The sequence below is a fragment of the Aspergillus saccharolyticus genome (genome assembly GCF_003184585.1).
Source record: "Aspergillus saccharolyticus JOP 1030-1 unplaced genomic scaffold BP01scaffold_64, whole genome shotgun sequence".
NCBI lineage: Eukaryota > Fungi > Ascomycota > Eurotiomycetes > Eurotiales > Aspergillaceae > Aspergillus > Aspergillus saccharolyticus.
In genome coordinates, this window is record NW_020290674.1 from 15,531 (window position 1) to 40,838 (window position 25,308).

At 43.9% G+C, this 25,308-nt stretch overlaps 10 protein-coding genes across 10 annotated transcripts; 4 read left to right on the forward strand and 6 right to left on the reverse strand.

Annotated features, from left to right (window-relative positions):
* Positions 1–17: 17 nt before the first annotated feature.
* Positions 18–905, reverse strand: BP01DRAFT_361095 (uncharacterized protein). The gene is made up of 3 exons (XM_025576063.1): positions 805–905; positions 507–747; positions 18–457 (listed from the first exon to the last, which is right to left on the reverse strand). Exons 1-3 carry the CDS (start codon positions 834–836, stop codon positions 38–40), a joined length of 693 nt encoding a protein of 230 aa, XP_025426572.1. The 5' UTR covers positions 837–905; the 3' UTR covers positions 18–37.
* Positions 906–1,743: 838 nt separating this feature from the next.
* Positions 1,744–2,295, reverse strand: BP01DRAFT_206213 (uncharacterized protein). The gene is made up of 2 exons (XM_025571059.1): positions 1,993–2,295; positions 1,744–1,937 (listed from the first exon to the last, which is right to left on the reverse strand). Exons 1-2 carry the CDS (start codon positions 2,213–2,215, stop codon positions 1,903–1,905), a joined length of 258 nt encoding a protein of 85 aa, XP_025426573.1. The 5' UTR covers positions 2,216–2,295; the 3' UTR covers positions 1,744–1,902.
* Positions 2,296–2,739: 444 nt separating this feature from the next.
* On the forward strand, positions 2,740–3,265 carry BP01DRAFT_395727 (uncharacterized protein; the record flags this gene model as incomplete). The annotated part of the gene is made up of 2 exons (XM_025578413.1): positions 2,740–2,935; positions 3,007–3,265. 2 exons carry the CDS (start codon positions 2,740–2,742, stop codon positions 3,027–3,029), a joined length of 219 nt encoding a protein of 72 aa, XP_025426574.1. The 3' UTR covers positions 3,030–3,265.
* Positions 3,266–4,046: 781 nt separating this feature from the next.
* On the forward strand, positions 4,047–4,995 carry BP01DRAFT_361097 (uncharacterized protein). Its single transcript, XM_025576064.1, has 3 exons — positions 4,047–4,417; positions 4,469–4,590; positions 4,644–4,995. The coding sequence occupies exons 1-3, from the start codon at positions 4,236–4,238 to the stop codon at positions 4,802–4,804; spliced, it is 465 nt and encodes a 154-aa protein (XP_025426575.1). The 5' UTR covers positions 4,047–4,235; the 3' UTR covers positions 4,805–4,995.
* BP01DRAFT_361098 (uncharacterized protein) lies at positions 4,800–5,771 on the forward strand. The gene is made up of 2 exons (XM_025576065.1): positions 4,800–5,362; positions 5,416–5,771. Exons 1-2 carry the CDS (start codon positions 5,221–5,223, stop codon positions 5,709–5,711), a joined length of 438 nt encoding a protein of 145 aa, XP_025426576.1. The 5' UTR covers positions 4,800–5,220; the 3' UTR covers positions 5,712–5,771.
* A 126-nt stretch (positions 5,772–5,897) lies between these two features.
* On the reverse strand, positions 5,898–7,346 carry BP01DRAFT_361099 (uncharacterized protein). Its single transcript, XM_025576066.1, has 8 exons — positions 7,062–7,346; positions 6,983–7,002; positions 6,900–6,933; positions 6,773–6,846; positions 6,334–6,716; positions 6,184–6,279; positions 6,006–6,134; positions 5,898–5,952 (listed from the first exon to the last, which is right to left on the reverse strand). The coding sequence occupies exons 1-7, from the start codon at positions 7,198–7,200 to the stop codon at positions 6,026–6,028; spliced, it is 855 nt and encodes a 284-aa protein (XP_025426577.1). The 5' UTR covers positions 7,201–7,346; the 3' UTR covers positions 5,898–5,952; positions 6,006–6,025.
* Positions 7,347–10,754: 3,408 nt separating this feature from the next.
* Positions 10,755–11,808, reverse strand: BP01DRAFT_377700 (hemolysin III family protein; the record flags this gene model as incomplete). Its single annotated transcript, XM_025577017.1, has 3 exons — positions 10,755–10,925; positions 10,991–11,221; positions 11,311–11,808. 3 exons carry the CDS (start codon positions 11,806–11,808, stop codon positions 10,755–10,757), a joined length of 900 nt encoding a protein of 299 aa, XP_025426578.1.
* A 1,763-nt stretch (positions 11,809–13,571) lies between these two features.
* BP01DRAFT_350951 (uncharacterized protein) lies at positions 13,572–16,253 on the reverse strand. Its single transcript, XM_025573818.1, has 6 exons — positions 16,000–16,253; positions 15,732–15,942; positions 15,380–15,682; positions 14,853–15,330; positions 14,155–14,797; positions 13,572–14,107 (listed from the first exon to the last, which is right to left on the reverse strand). Exons 1-6 carry the CDS (start codon positions 16,125–16,127, stop codon positions 13,642–13,644), a joined length of 2,229 nt encoding a protein of 742 aa, XP_025426579.1. The 5' UTR covers positions 16,128–16,253; the 3' UTR covers positions 13,572–13,641.
* A 2,908-nt stretch (positions 16,254–19,161) lies between these two features.
* BP01DRAFT_409740 (uncharacterized protein) lies at positions 19,162–19,957 on the forward strand (the record flags this gene model as incomplete). Its single annotated transcript, XM_025578859.1, has 2 exons — positions 19,162–19,477; positions 19,603–19,957. The coding sequence occupies exons 1-2, from the start codon at positions 19,191–19,193 to the stop codon at positions 19,955–19,957; spliced, it is 642 nt and encodes a 213-aa protein (XP_025426580.1). The 5' UTR covers positions 19,162–19,190.
* Positions 19,958–22,649: 2,692 nt separating this feature from the next.
* Positions 22,650–24,679, reverse strand: BP01DRAFT_361102 (DUF895 domain membrane protein). Its single transcript, XM_025576067.1, has 4 exons — positions 24,163–24,679; positions 23,937–24,105; positions 23,259–23,881; positions 22,650–23,181 (listed from the first exon to the last, which is right to left on the reverse strand). Exons 1-4 carry the CDS (start codon positions 24,576–24,578, stop codon positions 22,887–22,889), a joined length of 1,503 nt encoding a protein of 500 aa, XP_025426581.1. The 5' UTR covers positions 24,579–24,679; the 3' UTR covers positions 22,650–22,886.
* Positions 24,680–25,308: the final 629 nt, after the last annotated feature.

Genomic DNA, 25,308 nt, shown 5'->3' on the forward strand with positions numbered 1-25,308 from the left:
GAGTTAGATTAAGGCTTCTGGGTAGTAGCTCCCTGCATTAGATGAATTGCTCATACATGGGGGGAAGATCCAACCATTCTAGTAAGTTAACAAGCTTCTGGAGTTTGGAAGACAACATAGCAATAGATGCCGCATAATTTGTTGATTGTACATAATCAAGGTCTTTCTGAAGTTGACGTGCATACTCTGCTGGACTCTCCTCTGCACCTGAATTATGTATAGGGAGGTTTACTTTGGTTAGTATTATATGTGTCGCGGAAGTTACAAGCCCATATTCAAGAGGTCTGATTGCCAAAACTGTGAAGTTCATGGTACGGCCTTGGGATCGTATGGTCATATATTGATCTGTATAAGCGATCCGACCACCGCATCGGAAGAACGGGTTGATGAAGTCGTGGAGGATATTGCCATCAGAATTTTGGTCAGGTCCACAAGGGCATAGAAATATCATTTCAGCCTGCTTTTATGAGTAAGAAAATAAATTAGAACTCGGATTTTTTGCCTACCCTTGAAACAGGCTTCTGAGAAAATCGGACCTTTGCGGTAGCGTCAACAGACAGGTGTTGCTGCGCCGCAAGACTAATCTTCACACACTTGTACGGAATCGATGTATCTATTACCGGCATGAAAGGGCGTTTTACTTTTCGGCAACGAAGCCATATATACTCATATAGCTCTAATTTCGCTTTCCTAAAAGTACGTGGTGATATCCGTATCTCGTCATCATTGATATCGTTGTCTAGGGTTCTTGTGAACGGATCAACTTAAGAGTTCAAAATTAAGAAAAGAAGACTTAGGACTTACAGAATAGTAAATTGATCCTTCCACTTCATCATGATCATCTCTATCTCGTTGCTTAGTGACTTACGTGATACAACAGATACATCGGTGTAATTGGAAAAACATAGAGATCTCGGTAGGATGGAAATCTGTTCACCTCACTCACTTTATATGGCATAATCTTAGTTGACCTTTTAGTCAGAGTCAGCTTAAAGATTATCCTCGATATTCGATTCCCCTGATAATACTTAGTACTTCTTCTATACACTCCCCACTCTTGCAGTTTGGTCGTTTACCTTTAGCTAATCCTCACCCCGTTAAATACACGAATATGGCAGTGAAAGCATAGAATCTATCCATAACTCGACTGTGAATTGATGCAGGGTTGGGCTTTACATTTGTCCAAAGGCCAAGCTGCAGAATGTGCTCGATATCAGCTTGGTTTAAGCTATTGTGCATCGAAACGGTAACCACAGTCTTGATATTCTCTCACGATATCAATGCATATGTGATATACCGCAGCAGACGACAGACGACCGAAGTAATTTGACTACATCGGGATATAAGTCTGTTGCTTACTTTACCAACTGGGTGAGATTACGGTCCTCGGCATCAAGTGCTTTTACTGAGTTTCAATGCAGTCCATATACAATCGTTCATATTTTCCCTGGGATATTCCAGCAAGAGGATCAGATCGTGGAGGACCCGACTATAACCCCTGACAGTAGCGTTCGAACGCCTCCGCGCGCTAGGCCTCACACGCACGTGGTACTGAGATATTCTGAGTAACCTCATCTTTCCCATTCCGGACCGCTACAAAGCCCTGAAAAGTTTGGATCCATAGCCTCCATTTCACCGAACCTTTTAACCCCGGGGCCACCGCGCAGAATGCCTTACTTGCTCAAAGAGCCTGTAATCTCAATGAAAAGAGGCTTGATCAAGCAATGAGAATAGCGGGAGATGTTAACTATATCTTTGCTCAAGCACACAAGCGTATGTGACAAGGTTGTATGTAGGATATAAGTTTGTAGGACTTCAACCTGCTGTGTTGATCCCCCTGCATCGTAAACCCAATCACAAGCTGATAACCCCCACTTGGGATTCAATGCCTAGAAAATTGCCCTAAAATGCCGATCTAAGTATGCGTGCTGCAAGCACTGTCCACTAGGACTACTTAGTAATGAATCACTGCGCAAAGCTTATCTAGCTTACATAATGAGCAGGCGACATTCCCTGTCAGCTGGGTCCCAAGGACATTAGTTGGGACAAGAAACGGGCAGCATTTAGCAATGTGGCCAGACGGACAAGATACTGCTTGCCGCTGATGCACCTCAGCTATTGAAATAGCCACAGCTCCCAAGTGCTGTATATAGCAGAGTGAAGTTTCTGATAGACCACATATTGATAGCAGGGTTATCAGGCAAATCAAGTTCATGAGCAGATAAGATAATTCTTGTCCAAGCTTTATTTTATCAGGGAATAATATTAATCTAAAGCTAATTCTTAGAGACGTCACTAGTGCGGGGAAACTATAGATAAACTAGGTCTAGACCTGTATTTAAAGCTGAAATGCAGATACCTCGGCTCAGCTATATTACTACTTACTTGTGATCATATGATCTAGATAAAATACAAGTATTATTAATTCTCTAGAATATATTAAATATATCTAGTGAATAAAACAGTTCAATATAGTATTAAAATATACACGGTATAGTATTATTCCAGCTCTATACCAAGATTAGCTTAATGCAGTTTTAAGTCAGGGTTGCTGAAACGATCAAAGAGTGTAGGTGGTGACTCTGGTATCCGGAAGGCCACTATCTCGGGACCCTGTTTACTGTTTAATTTTCCTATCAATGTCAGCATTGCTTTGTCAGCCATGATAAAGATATATAGATCTTACATCTGGAGTATAAATCTGTCTGTCTTCCAGCCAAATGTGAAACTAATTCAAAAATGCAGACTCTCTGGAAGATCGGCATATTTCTCGTCGCTATTCAGCGAGCATCTGCAGATGGCAATTTTGCGTCGAGCTGTCGGAATGTGACTCTGTCACAAGCCGGACTCTTAGAGGCTCAATGCTATGATTCTTACCAGGAAATCTGGGTACATACGGCACTAAAGCTTCAAGACTGCTACGCCAACTACAATGGTAGCTTTGTGGCTGTAATTGAGTAAAATCCCTTCTCTGGGAACTATGAGTCTATAGCTGACAGAGTTTAGTGGTGACGAGAATTGCACGATGATTCAAATGCAAGATAATAGGTATTTTCTTAGTTTAGTGATATTGGGCTGTGGAGAGAACAAACCAAGCTTCCAATTGTGATCATATCAATTTAGAGTGCAGGATTACCTTGTATTAGCTTATACGTTTCGGCCTCTAAATCCTATAAGTTCTAATAGGTGTTTCTGAATCATTCTACAGTTCATCAAGGCAGTATAACTCATGCAGCAGCAGAAATTAAACGGCTGAAGCCAAATGTTAGTTTGTGGCATCTTGAAAACTACTCGTAACTGACTAAACCAGTTTGTAAACAGAAAAGTGTTCTAGATAATCCTGAAATATAAATACTCTATATCCACTCCCTGCCTCACGATCTTGCCATATGATTCTGTTCCTCACCTTATCCGGCTCATGCTACAGACTCTTTCCGCAAGCCTAACTTTGCCATATCTACTGCTGACTTGCGTGACTCTCATGCAGATATGAATCCCACAGACTCAGTACTGCGCAATTCTTCGACGTTTTCCAATTTCCTTATTCTCTAATAGATCCTTGCCAGCTCGTTGAGATTTTTACAATAGAACCGCCGAGTTGGAGGCCACATGTCTCGACCATGATCAGCCCGCCCGAAAGCGGCGTCGGCCTGTTTTGTGTCACAAGAGCGGCTGGACAGATGTGGGGAACCCGCCCAAGGTGCGAAATCCGGTCGAGCCGCAGATACGCAGTTGTAGATCTAGCGGTGTAATGTTGGATATATTTCCATTTGAACGATATAAGCAGTGTGCGTTTTCTTTAAGGGACTCAACGAGTCCGAATAAGCATAAAGAATTTCAGCCCGGTCACATAAAGAAACATTTTTGGATAGATACTGTATATTGCTAAGCTTGCTGTCATCTACTAAGTTGAGTTAGTTAATGTTACTATCTTGCGTAATCCGACCTTGACACAATAGGCTCTGTCTTTTTGAGGAAGAATCCACAGATCTCTTATTTATCTTTCGAGAAAGTCTCGCAGTCCGCCCAGTTTCAATGTAGCTTAGCGGAGTCTTATGCATGAGGTTCTTTCGTGAAAGTCATAATCTTGCCCGGATTTACTAGTCATCGAGATCTGGAAGAAGTATAAAAAGGGCCTGCTACCCTAACAAAGGGTTTGAAAAAGATAAACAGATCTTGAGTCTACTAGCCAACCTCTTCTAAAGAAAGGCTCCTTTAAATTACTCTTTTGAACTATGGCAGCTTGGCCTACCACTTACTGGAAAGACTTTTCCTCCACGTGTCATGCTATTGACCTGGGTCCAAAAGGTAGTCTAACAGCCACATGCTCTGCCCTAAATGGAACCCAATTTGAGAGTAGACTGGAACTTTCACAATGTTATGTCAATCGAGACGGCAATCTCAGCCCCTTGAAAAGGTAAAGCTTGACCATATAATAAAGTCACAGTATTTGACTAAGTTGGGCGAGTGGTGATGCATTCGCCGACTGTGGAGGATGCCTGTCCTGGCTAGATCCCAATGTCTCGAACCATGAAATGAGTACAGCATGTCCTGGAAGTGGAAAGGTCTATATCACATATACTGATCTAGGTATGCTTCTGTATGTCCTGTGCAGCTTCTTTACAGTGCTGAGGATGCATCAGACACCACTATTTATAATCGTAATGGGCTTCTAGGCTGTTTTGGAGTTGAATCCCAGACAATCTTGGGTGATGTTCAGACTATAAAAAAAATTGGAAACATGTCGAAATCAGTTAGCAACATGGCAAGTTCCACAAAGAGCAAACCCACCAATAGCTCATAGAGTGATACCTAGGGGTCAAGTCTGGTATTCGGATCTTATTGCAGAATATATACAGTATTCACATTAGTAACTGTTTATTTACATGGGTATTCTCTTGATCTAAGTGATATAGCAATTGATCTAACGATTCTTGCTTTATTGGATTTTCTTCTCACTCTATTATGTTCTAAAGTTTACCTTTAGTGATTCACACAATTGAAAACATTTACAGCTAATATCTGGGGTCACTATTTCCGATTCTCTTGCAACCTTGTCCAGAATCTTTTATTGTCAAGCGACCCTTGACGTATATATATTTTGATTTCCTGCTCATTGAAAAGATTCATGAAATAAATTACTCTCGTTGAGCAGACATTAGTAAAGTTGCGAAGTGAAAAGAAGTACACTGCTATCTGAGCGGATTTGACATTATCATCATGGCTAAAAATTCGTCGCATTCATCTCGCAAGGCCAAACAAAGCCTACATCTTCAAATTAGCAGGGAAGAAGACTGGAGACAATACTCTGATCCTGCTATACGAAGAAAGCTACAAAACCGTATTGCGCAGCGAAAGCACCGTAACGCTTCTTTCTACGGCTGGTGAAAGATATAGTATACTGAGTTGTTATAGGCCTTAAAATAAAGCTCTTGAAGCTCAAGTTCAAATCCTTGAAAGAAAAGACTATATCGCAAACAGATCCAATGCACATGGACTCTAAGCAAGTGAATTCCTCTTCTATGAAAAGACACGACAAACGTATTTACAACTCTAGAGGGACACCTTGGCCTCAAAACACACGTACGACATTGTCGAAAGACACATTGGCTCTGGCAAATGCAGAGCTGCAGGTTTTGAGCAAGGAACCTTCGTCGTATAATAATATCTTGGTAACCGCTCTATCAACACTTATCACAGAAGATTGCTAAACTCAAACTTAATAGGGGAATTATCAGGAAGATCTATTTCTTATGTCTGGTGATTGGAATCTCGAATAATTATGAAATGATTATAATCTGAGACAAAACTCTGACATCCCATGTTACTTGCTGATTATCTGTTTTTATGGACCAGGCATGGCATAGACTTCTGAGAACACTAATGTTTCATTTCTCTAGTACTTCAGTAATTTCCATATGCTACCGCAAGTTTTGAGGGTTCGGACTCATTCTGCTTGATATTCTAGCCAGTTGGTATCTATAGAGTTTTCAAAACAGTCTTACCCATTGAACACTTATTAAGCCTAAGATATAAAAGACGATGGAGATTCATGATTCATGGTGAGCGTGCACAAGAACTTCCAAACAGCTGGAAGACACACAACGAAAATAATCAGGTTCATTTCAGTACCACTGTCAATGTATAAGTTAATTTTCAGTCAATAGTAATTTCGAAACTCACACCAAAAGTGCAATTGGGGTCATTGCATAGGTTAGATCTTCAGATGACAATAAGGGTACTGTAAGCCGTAGACGTGCAGCACTTGCAATAATTGTTCTGAGTATGCATGCTTAGAAGTGTTTTAAGAACCAGAGGAGTGTTGGTACTCACATGCAAGCCAATAAAGACAGTATTGAGAACTTCTTCTGATCTGGTTTCGATAACGGCAGATTCCAGAGAAGTACACCGAATAGTACAACAAGTGTCATATCAGTTGTTATGTTGAAAACTGCGACGGAGATATAGGTAGCCACCTGGCTGATACAATCTCCTTGCTCAACAATATTCCATGATTTTGAGATTGGGCGGCAGGCAAAAACAAAGCAACACACCAGAATAAATGAACCCAACGTTGTAAATACTGTAATAACCAGAATAGCTTTGCGAAGCCATTGAACTTCGAGCAGGCGGACAAGGTGATGCAATAAAAGAAGCTGCGAAAGTCTAGCTAGATAAATCCCAAGAACAAATAGACAAGACACGATCAAGAGAAGCTAGAGAAGATTAGTCAAATTCTAGAGATTCTAAGTAGAGACTAAGAAAACAATACCTTCTTATATCTATTGATAGTGCTTGCATCCAAAGAATTTAGATGAAAACCCAGTCCGGCATAGTCGAGAGCATCTGGCGGTGATTAAAACTAGAATTCTGATAGGTTGGCGATGTATATATCATACATAGAATCAGTATCTGGGTTGTAAGACACAAGGTCTTGTCTAAGTCAGCTAAACATCCGCAATTGGCAGATGTGATGACTTACCCACGATGATAAAAGACATACTATATCCAAAGCTTTACTTAGAAAGATAGATTTGATATTATGGAAGAATATGACTTACGTTCTCCATTGTCAAGCCTATTTGTGGTTCGATACCTAGAGTGCAGCCGTATAGCTAGGCAGGCTGAAGATAGCGCCAGACCTACTACAAAGATAGTGTGAATCGGAATGTACAGATATGATGAACTAGATTCGGACATGTGGTCTGATATAATAAAGATATAAGTCTAAGTCATACGGGTGACACATCTCATCTGTTGGAAAAAGCAGTTTCTTCGCTCTTTTTATATATTTGTCAACGTTAGGGCCGAAACTTGTATGTAATTCTCGAAGTTGCTTTGACCAGGAAACATAGTATTTCAATTTTTTCTTTGTCTTACTGCCAAGATTTCAGCATTTTTATTATATTGAGTGGGCTCTAAGCTTAATTGCTAAGAAATTGGACCCGCCGGTTACTCGCCGGGTGACACGGTCAGGAATATATAAAATAATCACAAACTCTCTGCAAAAAGAGTAGAAGATTAAAGAGAATCGAAGACTATTTCTAGTAAGATGTTATATATTTGTATGTTTCTATAAGGGCTAAGGTGGTGAAATAGCATGATGAACGAATAGCTCTTGCGAGGCCAAAGATGCCAATCTATTAAGATGTTGTTGCTGATCTGCCTAGTTCGCGAGTCATCCGCCCCCCCTAAATGGGAGGTCGCGGTCTGCTCGCTTAGCTATCACGTGATCGATGCCTGAGGCCTACTATATAGATTTCCCTTCGCAACTATACGTGAAGGTTGGAAGGGTTGGTTTAGCCCTTATATTTACCTAAAATCTTATTAAAAAAAGTAAGTTATTATATTTGTAAATATTATTTCTTGGTTTAGTCAGCAGCGCCTGTCTGCAGATGGTTAAGAGTTATAATAGCTAAAATTGTTTATAGTTTTTTTTTTTATAATTATAAGCTGCCTATTTAGATTTCTAATAAAGAAACTGTTAAGCTATAAAATACTGCCAGCAGCATTTTTTATAGATATTCAGAAACCATAATGAATCGATTAGCTTAGCAGTTTTTCATGTAATCTTTTTTTATTTTTAATAATAAATTATCAACCTTTATTTGACTTTTGATGGAATTATTAACCAATAAAATACTGTGAGCATCATTTGTCTATAGATAGTCAGCAACTATAGTATAAACTTGCTATTCTTCTTACCGAATCCTAAGGTACTGTTCTTTATAGATTTCAAATCAGTTATAATGGAATCTGGATTCTATAGAATAAGTGAAGCTGTTAAAGCTGTAATAGAATTTAAATTATCCGTCTCTGCTGCAACATACTCGACTATTTGTATTGATTCTGAATCAGGGCAAGTCATTATACAATAGAGCAGACATGCTACAGGAAAGGGGTAGGAATAAATGACCCATTTGCGACACAGGGAATGGTGATCTCTATATCCTTCCACTATTTTCTTGCTTAAACCAGATAGTGATTCAAGTAAAGCTATATTATGATTATCTATAGATCTAGGGCCATGTTACACACATGCCATAGTTGAAAATATAATACTCTAAGAAAAGGTAAGCCGCATTGAGTCATCATGCCATTTTATATACCTCAAGAAGGCAGGAGGAGTAGATACAAGTTGCTTTCTAGAACTTGAACTAGTCTTCCTTGTGGTGTGATTTCTTGCCATTATACCGGTCACACCATATCTTTTATCTGAAAAATTTCAATCGAAAATGGTTCCCAGATCATTTTACTTCATTGTCTGTGCTAGTGTATTTCGACTAGTCCTCAGTTGCGGAGAATTCAACTCTACATGTAAAGATATTAAAGGCAGTGTAACAGGTGGTTTAACTTCTAGCTGCTACAATATATCATCTCAGTTGTGGGAGAAAGCAAGTCTAGATATCACGACCTGCGAAATTACCTTGCCAAAATGGAGTACTGTGTAAGTAATGTTCAAAAAATTTTTAGCTATGCTCTCAACTTATATCACTTTGGTTTATAGATCGCTCAAGGAATGTGGATTTTGGTATGAAGGAGCAGTGGCTTTCAATAATTGTCTAATATCTAAAGTCGGGTATCAACCTATTCTTCTGAGTATGGTATAGTCTTTGCCTGTTAGTGATTTTAACTAACTCAAGTTCAGACGAATTCATCGAGAATCAAAATGGTACACTCAAGTGTGCCTGTTCATGGCCTTGAAATTTGTGTTTAAGGGATAGAAACTATCAAAGCTGCTGTTTAGCATAGTATGTGGAAATATCTTTGTTCAGCAATAGTATGTCGCTTTGTGCTCCTATGGGTATAGTTATCAATTTAGGTTATAACATCTTCTTGGATTTACCAAGCTGTTGATAAATCACAGCATCAGCGTTAACAATTCACTGAATTATCGGACGTAGCAAGATACCCAAAATCGACTACCAAATTGGTTGGTAGATCTGTCAACTCAATAATAATAACTGCTCCCTTGCTGCAGGGCACGAGCTCAAACAAAAATTGCGACAACGAAATATCCATGTACTCATCTAAGACAGCGAATTGATGTCTGTATCAAATTGGAGATGGTAATCGGTTTACCTATTAGACTATACTCTCCGCCAAATGGAAAAGAAATGTGGCGAATATTACAAACCACATATTTGTCTTACGGCTTCATAATCATCCGGGCACAGGATTCACTACAGATTATCAGCAGCATTTATAGATGACATTGCCAAACACTTAACTCAGTAATCAGCGCCTGCATTAGCAAGTAGGAAAATAAAAGCCACTGATAGATATTGTACACGTCCCTCGCCTATCGAGGCACGATGCGCTTAGTATACCTACCAGTCGCCGAAATAGAAACATTGCTGCAGTTTGTGCTGAAATGTTACAGTACCCCGTGCCGATTTTAACTACCGCCATCTTAAAATTGAAGACAACATTCATAAGGTCTCAGCTTGGGACAAACCGATCTCAAAAAGTTTATCGACTGCTGCCAAGAGGCTGCTGGGGGCTACGTCTCTGCAGAAAAGCTATGGTATTGTTCCGAGTGCTTTGTGGTTATGTTCGTGGCTGCAAATCATGCCAATGATGCTGAAATAGGTTAGTCAGAGCCACGAGAGGACATAACATCACATTTCTATCGTAATACTAACTTAAAGTCTTAGTATAATGAATAATTTCTCTTAGTTATCAGAGGTGTATAAAGCTGAATTGCCTATTGAAGCATAAGAGTTAACTGGGTCCTATGATATACCGGGACTTTTTAAAGTCGGCCATAAAAATGAATCTTCATACCAAGGCGACTTTCAGCAATTCATGAATCACAGCTGCGTGATTTGATATATGAAGTCGTAAGGTTCTAGGACCAGGTTGAATTCGGAAATGTAATGAATGAATTTGAGGTAGGCAAGTTCTCGCTCATTCGAGGATGTGATCACACCACACAACATCGTTCAACTACACCGTCCTAAGAAAAGAGATTCGGGTCTAATCGGCAAACTGCAAGTCCCGGTCGGCAAATCCGTCTGGGTTGCGTGCCAGACCACCTTGTCTAAGGCTCTTGTCCTCCTAGTAAGCATTAGGTCAGCGTTCACAGTTGGACAAAAAGCCTAAGCCCGGAAGGCGACATTATTTGCTGTTAGGATACCTCTAGTGTCTTTTCGGCGTCTTACCACTTAAGCTGCTACCAACAAGTCTAGTGCTCCATGAATTGTATGTATTGTAGCTTGTACACTCTAGCATCAAATCAAGCTGCAATCTGCTCAATAGAAACCCTGGAGCTGACACACATCCAATGTATGGCAGGCTGTGAAGCCTTGCAGCAGAGCAATCTGGTGTATGTACATTGCGCCTAAGATAGCGAGATGGAAGATCTGGTGCGAGCTTCCCCAAATATCGAACCTTCCAGGCGCCAAGCGTTCTGGAATCCGGGACTATATGACTTTGTTAGAATTTGTTTTCTCTTAGGGTAAAAAGTAGAGTGGGCGTGCAGACATACCGCATAAAGACTGACTCCAATGCCATAGAGACTCAGTTCGAGTAGATACCAATACATTCCCGAGTATTGCAGCATGTATCTAAGCCCGTATCGTTGAACTCCATGTAGCAAAGGTATAGATGATAAAGCACCGAAGATAACAAAAGCGCCCACCTTCACTTTCCGCCAGCGCGGTGTTTTGAGCAAAGGATTCGAGATCAAGACAACGGTAACAATTCCTGTGACTAGAACCTAGAGCTTGCGTCAGGGTACGGTTGCATCCCACTGGACTGTCGAGAGGGATGGGCTGTGTAGAGAAGCGTATTAAGGGGAAGACTCACAATAGCCCAGTGCAATTTCTGCAAGCTCGCTTCGCAAAAGAAGATATAGTAGATACCGGACGAGAATGTGCCCATCGTCACAACAACAATCCCAAGCAGATCCATTCCATGCCAGAACTGTTCTACTCTGTGCGAGTGGGGTTGCATCAGGTGGTAGAGCACGCTGAGGACCAAACAGATTTCCGCACACCAGAAGTAGATCTCAAACATAGCGTAGTCCATTAATGACACACCGAGAAATTGAGGCTGTGCCAATTCTCGCCGAAAAGTAGTTGCAACGAGCGGTAGGAGCAGAGCCCCAATCAGATGAGTATAGACATTGCAAGACTCATTATGCAAAAAGGTCAGGCTGGTGAAGATCTCAAGATAGTCTGCTTTCGCGGGCCGGTAGCCACCGAGGATGTATTTATTGTCGAACTGCCATTCGGAGATCTTCTGCCACGTAACAGTTCGTGTTTTGACCTTGGGCTGGTTTGTAGGATCAATCCTGGTGTTCATATTGACTTTCGGCACTTACTGTCTTTTAAGTTTTACTCCTAATATAATATTCTTCCCAGGCGGACAGTGACAGAATGAAAAATAACAAAAGAGCTTAGTTCTTAGTTGCCGATAAAAAGAGCAGAGAAGGGGAGAGATGCCACCGAGGGATTTGTCATGTAACAGTAAGGCAGAGATAAGCGTCACAGAGCTTGCTGTGTTTTTAAAGCTTTATGTATAATTAACGAAGGTTTTCCCCTGTAGTGTTATCGATGCGGACAGTCAAATCAATCGCCATCTAAGTAGGAGTCTAAAATACAGTACATGTTAATGAAGTCCATGAGTGTTTAAAAGAGCAGCTATTGTAGGGACTCTTCGTTCCAGTCAGCTAATATTTTTTATTAAGCCTAAAGTGACCAATGAGAGGAAAGTAATGTGAAGATGAAATCTATAGAAGAGTAAAAACCACAAGCGGACTGCATTTTGTCGCCACTATCTCAACTAGACTATAATTGCGTGGCTTGATACACCGCCTGGGAGGTTCACCGCCCAAGGGGTCGCTACTTGATGCTGAGGCTCACTGCTCGGTTTTGTCCCTTTACAATAAGAGCAGGTACCTACTCTGTTACGCCACATTGTGGCTCACTTGTTATCAATAATGTCTTTCTTTATAACGAACGATAAGAGGATACGTAACGTAAGTTGATGATACAAAACAGTATGACAATATTAAATAATTCGCCCGTCTCTAGCCACGACGACTGTATCTCTACTTTGAGAGACTTCTATTGCCCCTCTTTTCTGAGCTAAGAACTGATCTATACTGCGCTCTTTTTATTATAACAATCTATAAGCGCTAACCTGTTATTCACATTCGCCCCTTATATTGAGATATCAAACTGACCGTTCCACAGATTATCTGTCCTTCACAGGCGCAATCTTGAGAGAAATTTGATCGTAATAAGATCATTGAGATCCTAAGAAATGCAGCGGCCTTTATTATCTCCCTAGGCCGAAATTCAGCTCAAGCACCCAAGACTGCTCTAGCTGTCATGGGTACAGGGCTTGCCGTAGTCGGACCGAGTGGACTTGGTGGGGGCATGTTTGGTCGGGGCTTGCTTAGAAACCTTATCGTATGGTACATGAAATTGTGCCTTGTTCCTGTTGAACAAAAGTAGCTGATATGCCCGATAGCTTGAAATTTGCTCCGAAGCTGAGATTGTGAGCTTTGCGATCAATATTTAGATAATTAAGACTCGAAAAACTTATTAAATGGCTCGAAGGTTCTCGTACAGCGGTCAAGTGCTACAGGATGCTCAGGAGTCGAATTGGACAAAATCATTGCCCGATGCACATGGCGCACCATACCTGTGCTGAGTATCGGTAACACTGTTGATGGAGAGGGAACAAAGTCTTAAGAATCATTGATAAAAGTATACTACAGTAAAAAATCCCATATTAGGTAATATAATGAATATGAGATAATAACACCGACAATCCGACAGAATTGCATGGCGAGAGAAGTGCTTTTGGAATTGTTAAATCAGTAGAGAGTAAACAAGGGGAGGTTTTAAACTCGACACTGAAGGTGAGACATTCATCAAGGACTCATGTATATGTAGAAAATGATGATGAAATACTAGACTATGGAAAAGCACCAAGTCAAAGACACACTATACCAGACCTGGAAGGTTCAAACCCACGGAGGCAAAGCGGGTTGCGATCAGATAATGTAAGTTAAATTGTTATATTAGAATAGCTGAAGGTCTTCTGCCAGATATTCAAAGCTCTAATTGATAGTGTGATGAAACTACCAGAATTTCAAACAGTTTGAAAAGCCCGTACTTAGATATCTTACTCAAGCTTTCTCTTTTTTCCGCGCAATGGTAGAACACAGTGGACATCTTCCAAATGGTGCCGCAAGTCACGCAAGCTTGTCAAAGCCACTGAACATGCTGGATGCCTGCAGTGATGCCTGTTACATAGTATGTGAGAACTCAGGTGGGATTCAATATGGTCTAGCCATTTGCTGCGATCGAGAAATTGACACATACGCTGTGACGGCTCCAAATCAGTACTACCGAGGCAGAATGGACAATAGGCCGCCTTTGCTATGGCATGTCGAAATATTATAAGGTCGCAACGACTTAACTCATGAGGCCTACTTAGATGAGCCTCGCAATGTGAGTTCCAAAGTTCTGGATCTGAGAACCATTGACAGCATGCAATGCAAGCCTGTGAAAAATTGTAACGGCTATTTTCACGAGTCCGTTTTTCATAACAACGGTAGAGGTGAAGCCAGCGGCGATGAGGATGGAATCTGGATAAATTAGTCTAAAGAATACACATAATCTGAAGGTTTCTCACGCGCTGAGGGCGCTTCCGCAAAAGCATTCCCCATCAACAGCTTGCATGCCAGCGCCGTAAACGTTTGTGCTGCTACCAGAGCATATAGATTCTAGAGCTGCAAGAACTTTCAACCCCGTCGCACTTCGCAAACTCTCATTCTTTGGGAGTAGTTGTGCAAGCAGATCACGCTCGGGCATCACTTTTCTTGTAAAAGAGAAGAGGGTCTGTTCAAATATGCTACCTTGCTGAGTGGTCGAACCTTTCCTTTGGGTTTGCTGCAATCTTCGAAGCTCTTGCTTGTAAAGTATCTGCTTCTCATTGTATATCCGGTGTTGTTCCACTCGGAGTCTACATTTCTCGGTTGATTCCCTCGCCTCTCCCATTTCTCTGGTGAGCTGATCCATCTTGTTATCAAGAGACATAACATCTTCTCTCTCGAGAAACTCAAACTCAGCTTTAGCTGGGAGTGATTGCCAAAGTTGCGGAATTCGATGTATTCCCATGCTTCGACGGTTTTGTATATGCTCATGGCGAGTTAGGATGCCTAAATACGTTGCGGGCCCATCAACTTCACTGAGGGGGTGTGCATAGGATCTGCCGAAGGTGTCTCTCTGAATATGGCCTGCAAACTTCATCCTTGCAGTCTCTGAATGATGCTTATCTATGCGAGAGGCTCTATCAGTCAGGTCCAAACGAAAACATGTGAGTTATTTTACCGGTCTCCATCAAAGCCCATCGACGACAAGCGCGTGCAGTAACATTCCGTGTATATCCTGCACGGTTCCCAAGCTCGGCAAAATCTTTTCCAAAGGAGTCCGCGCCACGAGACCTTCCTGTTGACTTTTGTATTTCCTGTTCATTGTAGGGTCGAAACAGAGGAATGTCCTTGACTTCTGGCGTGAAATCTATAGTAGCCAGAATTTTCTCACTTTCGTCGCTTTGTATAGACTCAGCTAGAGCCAGGATCTCGCTTACAGATTCGAAATCACGAAAGGCTCGATCTGCAGAGGCTAACGGCAAGAAGAACACCAAGAGATTGAAAAATAGAGGCGTGTGTTCTCTATACATCTCGTAAAAGCCGTGAATAGGACGCTGCCAATGCTTTCTTCTCCAGAATCCCTTCACATATTCGCGGGAGTATGTAAGAACTAACATCTTGATACCATCAACCAGTTCAATAGTCAGAGTAAAGTGCTTGACTTGTCAGTAAGAAGTAATTCTTACGTTGGATGTTAAGATATACCTTGTAACATGCTGCAAGAGCCCTTGCTTCGTACTGCCCAGCTGTAGAGGATTGCTTGCGTGACAATTCTCGGCGGGCTGTTGACTCATGTACCTCCCCAGTTCTTGCTGATGTAAAACAGTATAATAACAAAGAGGCGCTTAGTTGAACTCGTGAGCGATCAGGGCAAGTTCCCCGGTACTCCTTAAAGTCTCGACACCAGAGCTGTGTGAGAAGAACCATTAGGTCATTTGGTGAGAGACTATCTTTGTCCATTTCCGCATCTGAAAGGTCGACGAGATCCCTGAGATCTTTTCTTATCCACTAAATATATCTGTAAGCTACGGTAAACATTGCTGTTTGGGATACTTACTTCCTTAATAGTGGTCGACATGTGCTCTTGGACTCGAAAATCACGGCGCAAAAGTAGACCAGCCTCAAATTGGCGACGAAAGGATTCCATTGTCTCCAACGTCGGGTGCTCTCCTAGTCGGCCTGGCATATTCTTGCTCACAAACTCCATGAACCCCTTATAAGTGCGAGTATCAAGTGGCCAGGATGCCCCTGGATGTAGCTCGAGAAAGCTAGTACCAGTGTGTGTGAATAGGTATATGGGGACTCACGTTCCTGAATACACTTACTCATCAAAAGTCGCCAATGCCCGATCATAAGAGGCCTTGGTTCGGTCTAAGACTGCGCGCTTGGTTTCTGAATCATCATGGTTGTCAAGATTTATTGTCTGGTAGTGTTTTGCTGCCTTTAATCCCATTTTTAATCGCAGAGTGCCTCTGTAAGGGGCAGTCTAAAAGAACGAGACAGAACGTAAAACAAGCGATTGTCACCTTCGAGAGGAACAAGAGGACATGGACTTACTTGTATTGCCAGCCTGTCATCGTGGCAGCCGGGAGACTAAGATAGGTGCCAGTCGCTTTTTAGATGGGTGCGGGGACAGGAAAGGTAGCCATTATTCAGGGTGCTGACGGCCACCAGAAGCTGACCTGAATAACCCCGAATAAGGCGGCACTTGACCACCGCAGCCGCTGGTTGAGCACCGACTTACTTGTGCTGTTGTATGTTTTACATTTTACATTTTTTTCTTACTGCAAAGAGAGCCCAAAGAATAAATAAGCCAGTGCAGTATAATATAGGTTACGCGCCGTGGCTTACTGGACATGATCCGGTTGACATGCTCAGGAACCCTGTCAAGCGCCCGAGTACTGCCCTGTCCCCTAATTGCACCTTGCTGCACCTGTCTAAGCGAAGCCATAACTACGGACAGCGCTGAAGGTACACTTGACAAGCCCCATTCTACCCTCCCAGCTCCTCCATAATCTTTCTGCACCAGCGCGACGGGGGGCTGTCATATCTGATTGATAAGAACCAACCCACCGCCCCCCTCCCCCCCCCACCCCCACATTTGTATACCTAAGTAGCTACTATAATATATTTATGAGTTGATCTACTACAGTTGATCCTGTGAGATATAGTATACTAATAATAGTGAATACTATACTAATTCTAGTACTACTTCTGGTTAGATCTTTTATTAGACTAGCTAATACTAATAGAAAGAAGCCCTAAATACCTGTATCGAAGATTTCGAAGAAGGTCATCTAAACTATTTTTCATATAAATGAAAGCATAAAGAGCTATAGTATATATGGAGACAAAGAGTAGTAAAGGATACGGCAAATCAGCTCGACACGACTCCATACAAGGGCTCCAAATTATAATTTATACACCTACCGAGATCTGCCACACATCCGAGCCTATTATTCCACCTTTTTAACAAAAAATTTGACCATTGCGAGGCAAGCCTTGATGACTCTAAATCTTGGCAGGATGATCCGTGGGATCGAACTTTGCTGCTTAGCCCAAATGCTGGCAAAGGCGCGAATAATTATGGATCGCGCAAATAGCTTGTTTTTCTCTTATCCTGCGCTCGGACTCGAAGCAACATGGCTCATGGTGATGACGACGCCAGACGCAACTTGGACACTCTAGATACTAACTCTCACTAGCTTTATGGTTGCGCCAGACGGGTCAGTTTACAATGAGATTAATACTTGGATATCCGTGACGGCGTAATAACGAGATAGCCTCGGGTCGGGGACACAGCATCCCTGGCGTCCATGTTAAATAGCCTCAAGCTAACAAAACTGTGTTGTTAATATTGGCTTCTTGCAAAGTGCTTTCGGTATATAGTGTGTAGCCTATGATTCCTAGCTGCATGCCGCTATCCGTAACTTGGCAGATAGAGCATAGTCTCCTGACAATACAACGACGAACAGAGTGGATGCTGTGTGAATACTTCATAACACAATAGGTTCGCAATCGACATGTCCATTCGAGCCCTAGAGCGGCTCGAATCCTCATTTCATATGATGGGATACAACAATTGAATCCACGTGACCGGCAGAGTTGAGGATTGGACGGAATATTCCTCAATATTCCACCGTGGTTCTTCATCAATAGAATACTAACCAATAGCTGGCACTTACTGGGGCATGGGCGAGAACCTGCTAAGGTAGTATACTCTAGCGTTGGTCAGTCGTCACATCGGACAATGCGATAGCTTTCAACAAAATAGCAATTTACACTGCTGCTAGCTCGCACACCAGTCTCCCCTTCGGCCTTTTGAACACCTCCTTGGACATCAACACCGAAAGAGAAAGTACTGAAAGGGTTTTCTACAAGAAAAGCTCCTGTCCTTGCTCACCAGCATAGTATAAGGACACGGTCTGTCCGCTGTATTGTTGAGTTTAATCAGAGTACAGCTAATCTTTTCTTCATTTTCTTTCTTAGAGCTTCTTTATTCCTTGTCTGTTTCTCATCACCCCTTCATTTAAAGATGTCTTCTTTATCTACTCTTGGTGATCGCTCTTCTAGCCCGCTGGTGACTAATGCCAGTAGTATCTGCAACACCACGACATAACTGTCTTTGATATGCTTATCTACGCCGGTATGGAGACCTAGTTATTTCTGTTAGAGAAGTTCTTCTGGTAGAACTGAGAGATGTGGACTTACTTTGAAAGAGAAGGATATTTACTTCTAAAGACAGTGCCTATATCCGTGTCGGTTAATCTTTGCTATACTTATGATCTCTAGGAAAGAATCATATATTAAAGCAACGACTACCAGGTAGTTCTGTAGGAATAGTTCTAGTTCTTGCAATTTTTATGCCCAGAATCGCAGCAACTATCTTGACAGTACCGAAGATGGGCTGGAGAAGAGGGCATTTGTACCAAGGATGTAGATGAGATGAGGCACTCGGCACTAACCATACTCAATCACATTCGCTGAAAAAAGTCTTCTGCTTCGACTCATTCACCTTTAAGACTTTTTAAAAATTTATGTTATGATCCTAACTGATGTGTACTCTTTTCCACCGACTGGCTCACCGGAACCTCCGCAGAGCTACTTCATAGTGATACTCTACCATCACCTACACGTCGTCACTTCCCTTTCTGAGTCACAGAATCCGTCTCAGAATTCCTAGTATTTCTGACTGTTTCTAATCCTTCGGATTCCCTTTCTCGTCCTCTCATCTTCACTTCAAGGATTATTCACACTCCCTTCCTCATCTTCCCTGTCTTCACTTGGTCGAAATGGACAAAGGACCTCATTTCAGCAGAATAAGAAGGCACAGGGAGAGGTCGGAGTCCCCTCACCAAAAGCATCTTGCTGGTCTCTTCGAAAGCCTTACCATCACACCCGCGCCTCACACCCCGATTAGTATGAAAAGCGCAATTTCAACCGCTTTTCACTCCAAGGGATGGCCTCCGTCCATCTCGAAGGGTTCCCGCGTGAACGACGGAGGCTCTATTACACCATGACTATGGACAGTACTACACGGGCATACATCCCTCTAGACGAAGAGCTTCCGAAAGACCTCTTCAAGAAAGTAACAGACTTTTACGGGGTGATTCAGGCGAAGCTGGCGGAAAAAGGGAGCGAAGGAGTCACCGTCCTGAGCGAAACCATAACGAGGCATCTGCCGACAATTATATTCGGCAGCAACTACATTGAACGGGCTGGCCTGAACCTAGAAGAGACGATTAAAATATGTGAGAGCATCTTCCGCGGTGAGGGTGTGGACGCGGAGAACATTCCCGAACGGTAAGTAAGCCCTTCTGTCCTGACCACTCGAATGTGACTTGAGGAGCAGGACTGACACGATTCTCTATCTGGTCTATACGAAAAAGGACTACGAGAAGAAACTGATCAGTATGAACCATTCGAAGACCGCGGCGTCGCACATCGTCCGCAGTCGCAGGGAGGTGGTCCAGCATGCGTTGGCACTACACTATATCGTTACGGAGGATGGTGGTCAAGGACAAGCCTCTTTCAGAGGATCTGATCCGATGCAACCATGGGATTCTGACAGAGAAGGTTGATACTATGGGTGGCATGCCTTGGACGGATTACTCCGGACAGTATCGCAGGATTCATGTCCACGCCGGAAACACGAACTTCGTCGTCCCTAAGTTCGTGCCGGAGAAGATGCGTGGGCTCATCGCGGAACTTGGAGAGGGACGTCCAGAGAATAGAGACGAGCCGTACACTGGATCCGTTTACTATGGCCGCGAAATACTGTAATGAAGTACTACTGGCCTAGATATAGCCACTCTTGGCGTCTAAGATGTACTTATTTAGTGTTGAGTTATGTATTTGGATGATAAGATCTACGGGAATTAATGAAGTAGCAGGTATCTTGTTCTATGCGGCGATCAGGGGCTGTAGATAAATGGAAGAGATCTTGCTGATAATAAATCATAAGGACGGGGCGGGTTTCAAGTAGAATAGAACAGAGATAATCAAGCCCAGGGATGTCTGTGCATTACTCAATTCGATTCAATTTAATTCAAGTTCTATTAACCTCGGGGGCCCTGAGGCCCCGTGGGCCCACCTATTGCGGCTAGCTATGAAGGCGCTTCCTTGAAGCCCTAGAAGTTGCCCAGCACACCAAATCCCTCAAAAACATGAAGCAACGCAGCCCACAAATCATAAATCAACACAGTCTAAAACCATGAATCAACATACACCGCCATATATAGAGCAGCAGCCACCCAGCTGTTCCTAGTCCTTCTGTATATACTGTATATAGTCTATACCCTTCCTGTAACCAACAGATTAGCTGTTCCATACGCAGCATCTTCAGTACCGATGCCCATTACCCGTGAACCTATTATTATTCATCTTCCCCGGTGAAAGCTACGCTTACATGGCTATTTTATCTAGTAGGCCTGTTTTAATCACAAATTCGGCAATATAGCGGGTTATCTGTAGGTGTAATGTTAGTATATTATAGTTAATTATCTATGTTGTAGTTGCTGGCCTCTAGTATCTATAACTATTATCCACGTGAATATAGCTCTGTGGTCTACTGTAAACTGTATTTTCCAAGTAGAATATACTTCAGTATCTATAATCATCCCTACTTGTACATACATCTTCCCGTCTCGTGGGCTTTAATCTTCTAAAGGAAGCGGACAAGTCTAATTTTTTCGCTGCGAAGCTTTAAAATCACCGCTGCGTATATCTGGATAACGTATTATACAGGCCTATATTCCGTCTGTGTATAGCTTTGATTAGCCTCCGTGTCGGGGCGACTATATATTCAGCTTCCCATTGCCTCTTCTACTTATTTCTAAACCTCCCCGTGGACCCCTTGCTTCGCCGCTGAGACGAGGCGTGTGATTGGCTCGCTTATAGACTGGCTTAGTAGCCCCGCTAAGCTTAATCCAACCTCACGCCCAGGGCTCAGCCGGAGGGACCGGCCCAGCCATCCCATCGAACTGTGATTTTTGCTTTTCCTTACTTTTGTTGTCTTGAAACCCCCCTGGGCAATGCCACAGGACATCGGAAAGGGGCTCTTATGATGACGAACCCCTGAACTACGCTTGGAGAGATTTCTGTATGTAGAGTTTTCTTTACGTAACATGTACTGTGGAAAGCGGCGTCGCAAGATGAAGATTAATCTTAATTGAATGGAATCAGAACAAAGATCAAAAGGTGCCGTGCAGGTAAGCTAGCAAATAAGGCTGCTTTAAATCAGTATGCACAATTGAAGGTACAATACAAGGCCAGGCATTTGTATGCGTTTGCTCCACAGGGCTCAAATCTTCCGCGGGATCGTCGCGCAAGGTACGGACGGTACCTTTCACACAAGCCTACTTTGAATCCGATAGTCTCTGGGATCCGGCTGTGGACCTCTTAGAAGAGCTAACGTATCCGTACGTAGTTTCCAGTACGATTGAGTTTCCTGGCCAGACTCATCTGGAAACGACTAGACTACGTTGTAGGCTGCCCAACCAAGCGATCGTCCAGGCAGGGCAGCACGTTCAGCCGGAGGCGACGACTGACTCGTTTAGACCATCGATACTTACTGCTTCACTTAGTCGTCACTCGTAAAGAGCAAGGACACTACAAAGTAACGTTTACAAGGGATCTATCGGTGCAGTCTAGGTGGAGACAGCGCAGGTGACACAACACTTAAGACATTACCAGCGTAGCATTATCCCGCATTCTGGTAGGTTATTCGGATATGGTTTGCAGTATACCAGTCATTGTAGTTTAAGATATTCGCATCCGTTACTTCCAGTTACGGGGTGTTGCCCGGCTCTTGTTCGCTCTGACCACCTACCTCCAGCGCCTAGAGTTGTGCATGAGAGTCTTGAGAGTCTCGACAGCAGCGAAGCAAGTTTCAGTTGGTTGTTTGTGGTGAGAGAATGGGAGCGAGCATCACTTACTGCATTGCATTGCCAGATAATATTCTCAATCATGTATGGATGGCGTGTGTAGCTACTATATATAGGTGATTGTGCAAGACTGCGGGGCTACTTACCGAAACAACCGAAAGCTCTCCCAACTCATACCAGCAGCCAAAGTCGTCAATACAACTTTCATATCCTCGAGTGTCAGTCACTGCTCTTCCAGGAATCTACTCCAGTAGCTCACTCACACTGACGTATTTCGAGGCTGGAAAGAAACATTGCGACACCAAGTCGGATGGTTGGATTGGACTGAAAACAGACAGAAGGTAGGAGAGGCTGAAGAAATAGTGGAATTAAGGCTCTTTGACTACTATTACAGAACTGCTAGTAAGTAAGCCCTCTTACTTGTTTAGAATATATAGTATAGTACAATATATCGGAGCCTGAGGGGGCGGAAGATCTTATGATTAGCATTCTTCAATAGTAGTAGGAGGATATCGATCTCAGTCTCTCTGATTCAAATCATTAGGAGATTCATGGGTTTAATCCCCTCTGCTTATGATTCTAATAGTAATATTCATTGTAACAGAGTCGCTACTATATCCTTCCGTATGATTTCATAACACGTAACCTCGTTATGCATTCCAGCAAATCAGCCTATTACTATTAACTACATCCTCATTCACAATAACATGACCGAGCCCGGATGTACCTCTGCCCTTCGACTGTCGCTTGCTCGTGGCTACATTCCCATTAATCCATATCCAAGGTGACCATTCACACCCCAACCCTCCACCGGGTATCTCAGCGATCTAAGCCCCCACTTTCTCTGGATGATTCGCCGGCAACACATCGGCAATCGTCTCATCCGTGCCCGCCAGATCGGTCTCAATGTCGATGTGGTCCCGGATCTTGAAGAAGATGATCGGGGCGGCGATGACCAGCGACCCAGCCAGCAGCACCCAGTTGCTGATGAACTCCGTCTTGTACGAGACCTTGCGCGCATCCAGGTTGTTCATTACCGCGGCGCCACAGGATTGGATTCCCTTGTACAGCCCGACGTAGTTGGCGGAGCGGCGGCCCGAGTTGGAGAGGGCGCCCATGAACCTGTTTATCTGGTCGTTAGCTATTGTCGGAGCCGGGGGGGGGGCAAGTGGGCTGGAAACTGTAGGGCAAGCACATACCAGTAGATACTCGCCTGCCACGCCGCATCGTAGAAGCCGTAGAAGAAGTACAAGAACATGGGTCCCACGTAGCCGGATGTCGACCAATCAGTCGACACGAAATCCTCGCTCGCCGTGTCAGCGCGCGTGTAAGTCTTCTCGTAGGCGTAGCCCCCGCCCCAGATGGCGAAGGTGAGTACGAACAGCACCACCCAGGTGATCCGGGCGCGCACAGAGCGGCGCAGGCGCTGCACGTCAAGCAAAAGACCCCAGATGGCGGCGGCGATGATCTGGGCCAGGTAGTAGAGGAGGTTGTTGAGGGCCTTGGTCCGTGTGTCAAAGTGCGCCCCGTTGACCGAGTTCTGCTGGTAGACATAGAACCAATTGGAGGTGAAAAACATCGGGAACAGAAGCACCACGAAGGGCTCGAAGCGCAGTGTCTCCCAGAGTCCCAGCAGCTCCGACTGCCAACTCGGGTGCTTCATCAGGACCACGCGGCTGCCGTCCCGGCGGACGATGTCGCTGGCGTTGCAGAGGCAGAGCGCCAGCAGCGCCCCGACGAACATCAGCACGATGAATCCAATGTAGGTTCCGTCAGAGACCGTCTTGTTGCTTGTCACGTGGATGTTTTGTCCCAAAGGAATCTCAGAGGTGGTTAGTGGCGATTTCGTCGGATCGAGATGCACGGAATCAACATACCAAGCTCCCTATCACCGCGCCCATGTTGAAAATACCCCAGAACCAAGCAAAGTACTTCCCCTTCTGTTTCTCGTCCGGATAGGAGATCATGATTGTCCCCTGTGCAGTCCAAAGCAGACCTGCGCAAAGACCGAGAAAGACCCCTGCGAAGATATTGAACCCGGCGACGCTGGCGCTCATCAGTACTTTGCTCATTTCTCAATCAATTGAGTCTAATGGAACATACCTTGCGTGCACCGAGACCAACAAGCTAATAGCATAGATGCAGTAACCAATTCCACCGAAGGCCAGTGTCCATTTCACCCCAAGCTTGTTGACAAAGGTACCACCGAAGAAGCCAAAGACAGCGAAGGTGCTGTAGAGCGCGGTGTTCATGTTATCGGCGAGTGTCGCATCGGTCTTGCCGCCACCGCCCATGCCTCCGAGCGCATTGAACATCCCCGGACATAGAAAGCAGACAAACGCCACGAACCCGAGCTGAACACTAGGCGAGGCATACCAGGGAATGCGGAAGCCGAAGATGCGACGCTGTCTGTACATCCAACCGGTGGGCAGATCCGGGGTTCCATGGACGCTGTGGATCTCTGCGATAGGAGCGGCCTCCTTATCGGCGGGCTGGACGCCCTCGTTGGCGGTAGACATGGCGGGCCGATGGGAGGGTACAGCAAACGGGTTCGGTGTGTTGCTGTGAGAAGAAGTTCAAGAAGAAAAAAAAAAGCCGGCGGGTAAGGTTAGTATTTCAAGGCGCACAAATCGATCCTTTGTTGTCGTGTGAGAGCTATTGCGGAGAAGCTGATAAGACAAGCGGGTGGACGAGCGGGTGAGAGCGAACGGGATTCACATCCGACGCGCTAAGTGACCTGCCGATAGGCTGAGCCAGTGGGCAATTGGCAGGCGTTATCAGGTGTGAGACCAAAGGTAGCATAGAGGGGTTGCCCCCAACTGGAGCTTTGATGGCGCCACGATACGAGTCGCAGCGGATGGAGATGTAACACTGCCATCTGACTCAGCTTCCCCCATGGTTACATTCATTGATCATCCATCAAATGGCTTCTCTCTCAGCTCAACGACTCTCACCAATCAATCTCGAACAAGACATCTCCTCGAACTCAAGAGGTACCGAACATCCCCGGATTTCCTCTGTTGCACGACCCGACCCTTGGTATTTTTCCTTGGTCCAGTGGTGGAGCCGGACCCGCCTTCACTGACTGCATCCTGCATGACAGGGGTTGGAAATAACTTTTCTGCGGTTTGTCTTCCATAAGACAAGAAAACTCGAACTTGCTTGTCGCGTCTGTCTCCTATTCACTGCTCGTGTGACTTGACGGGTCTGTAAGCGCTGCAGTTGATAAGAGACATCCAAACTTAACCT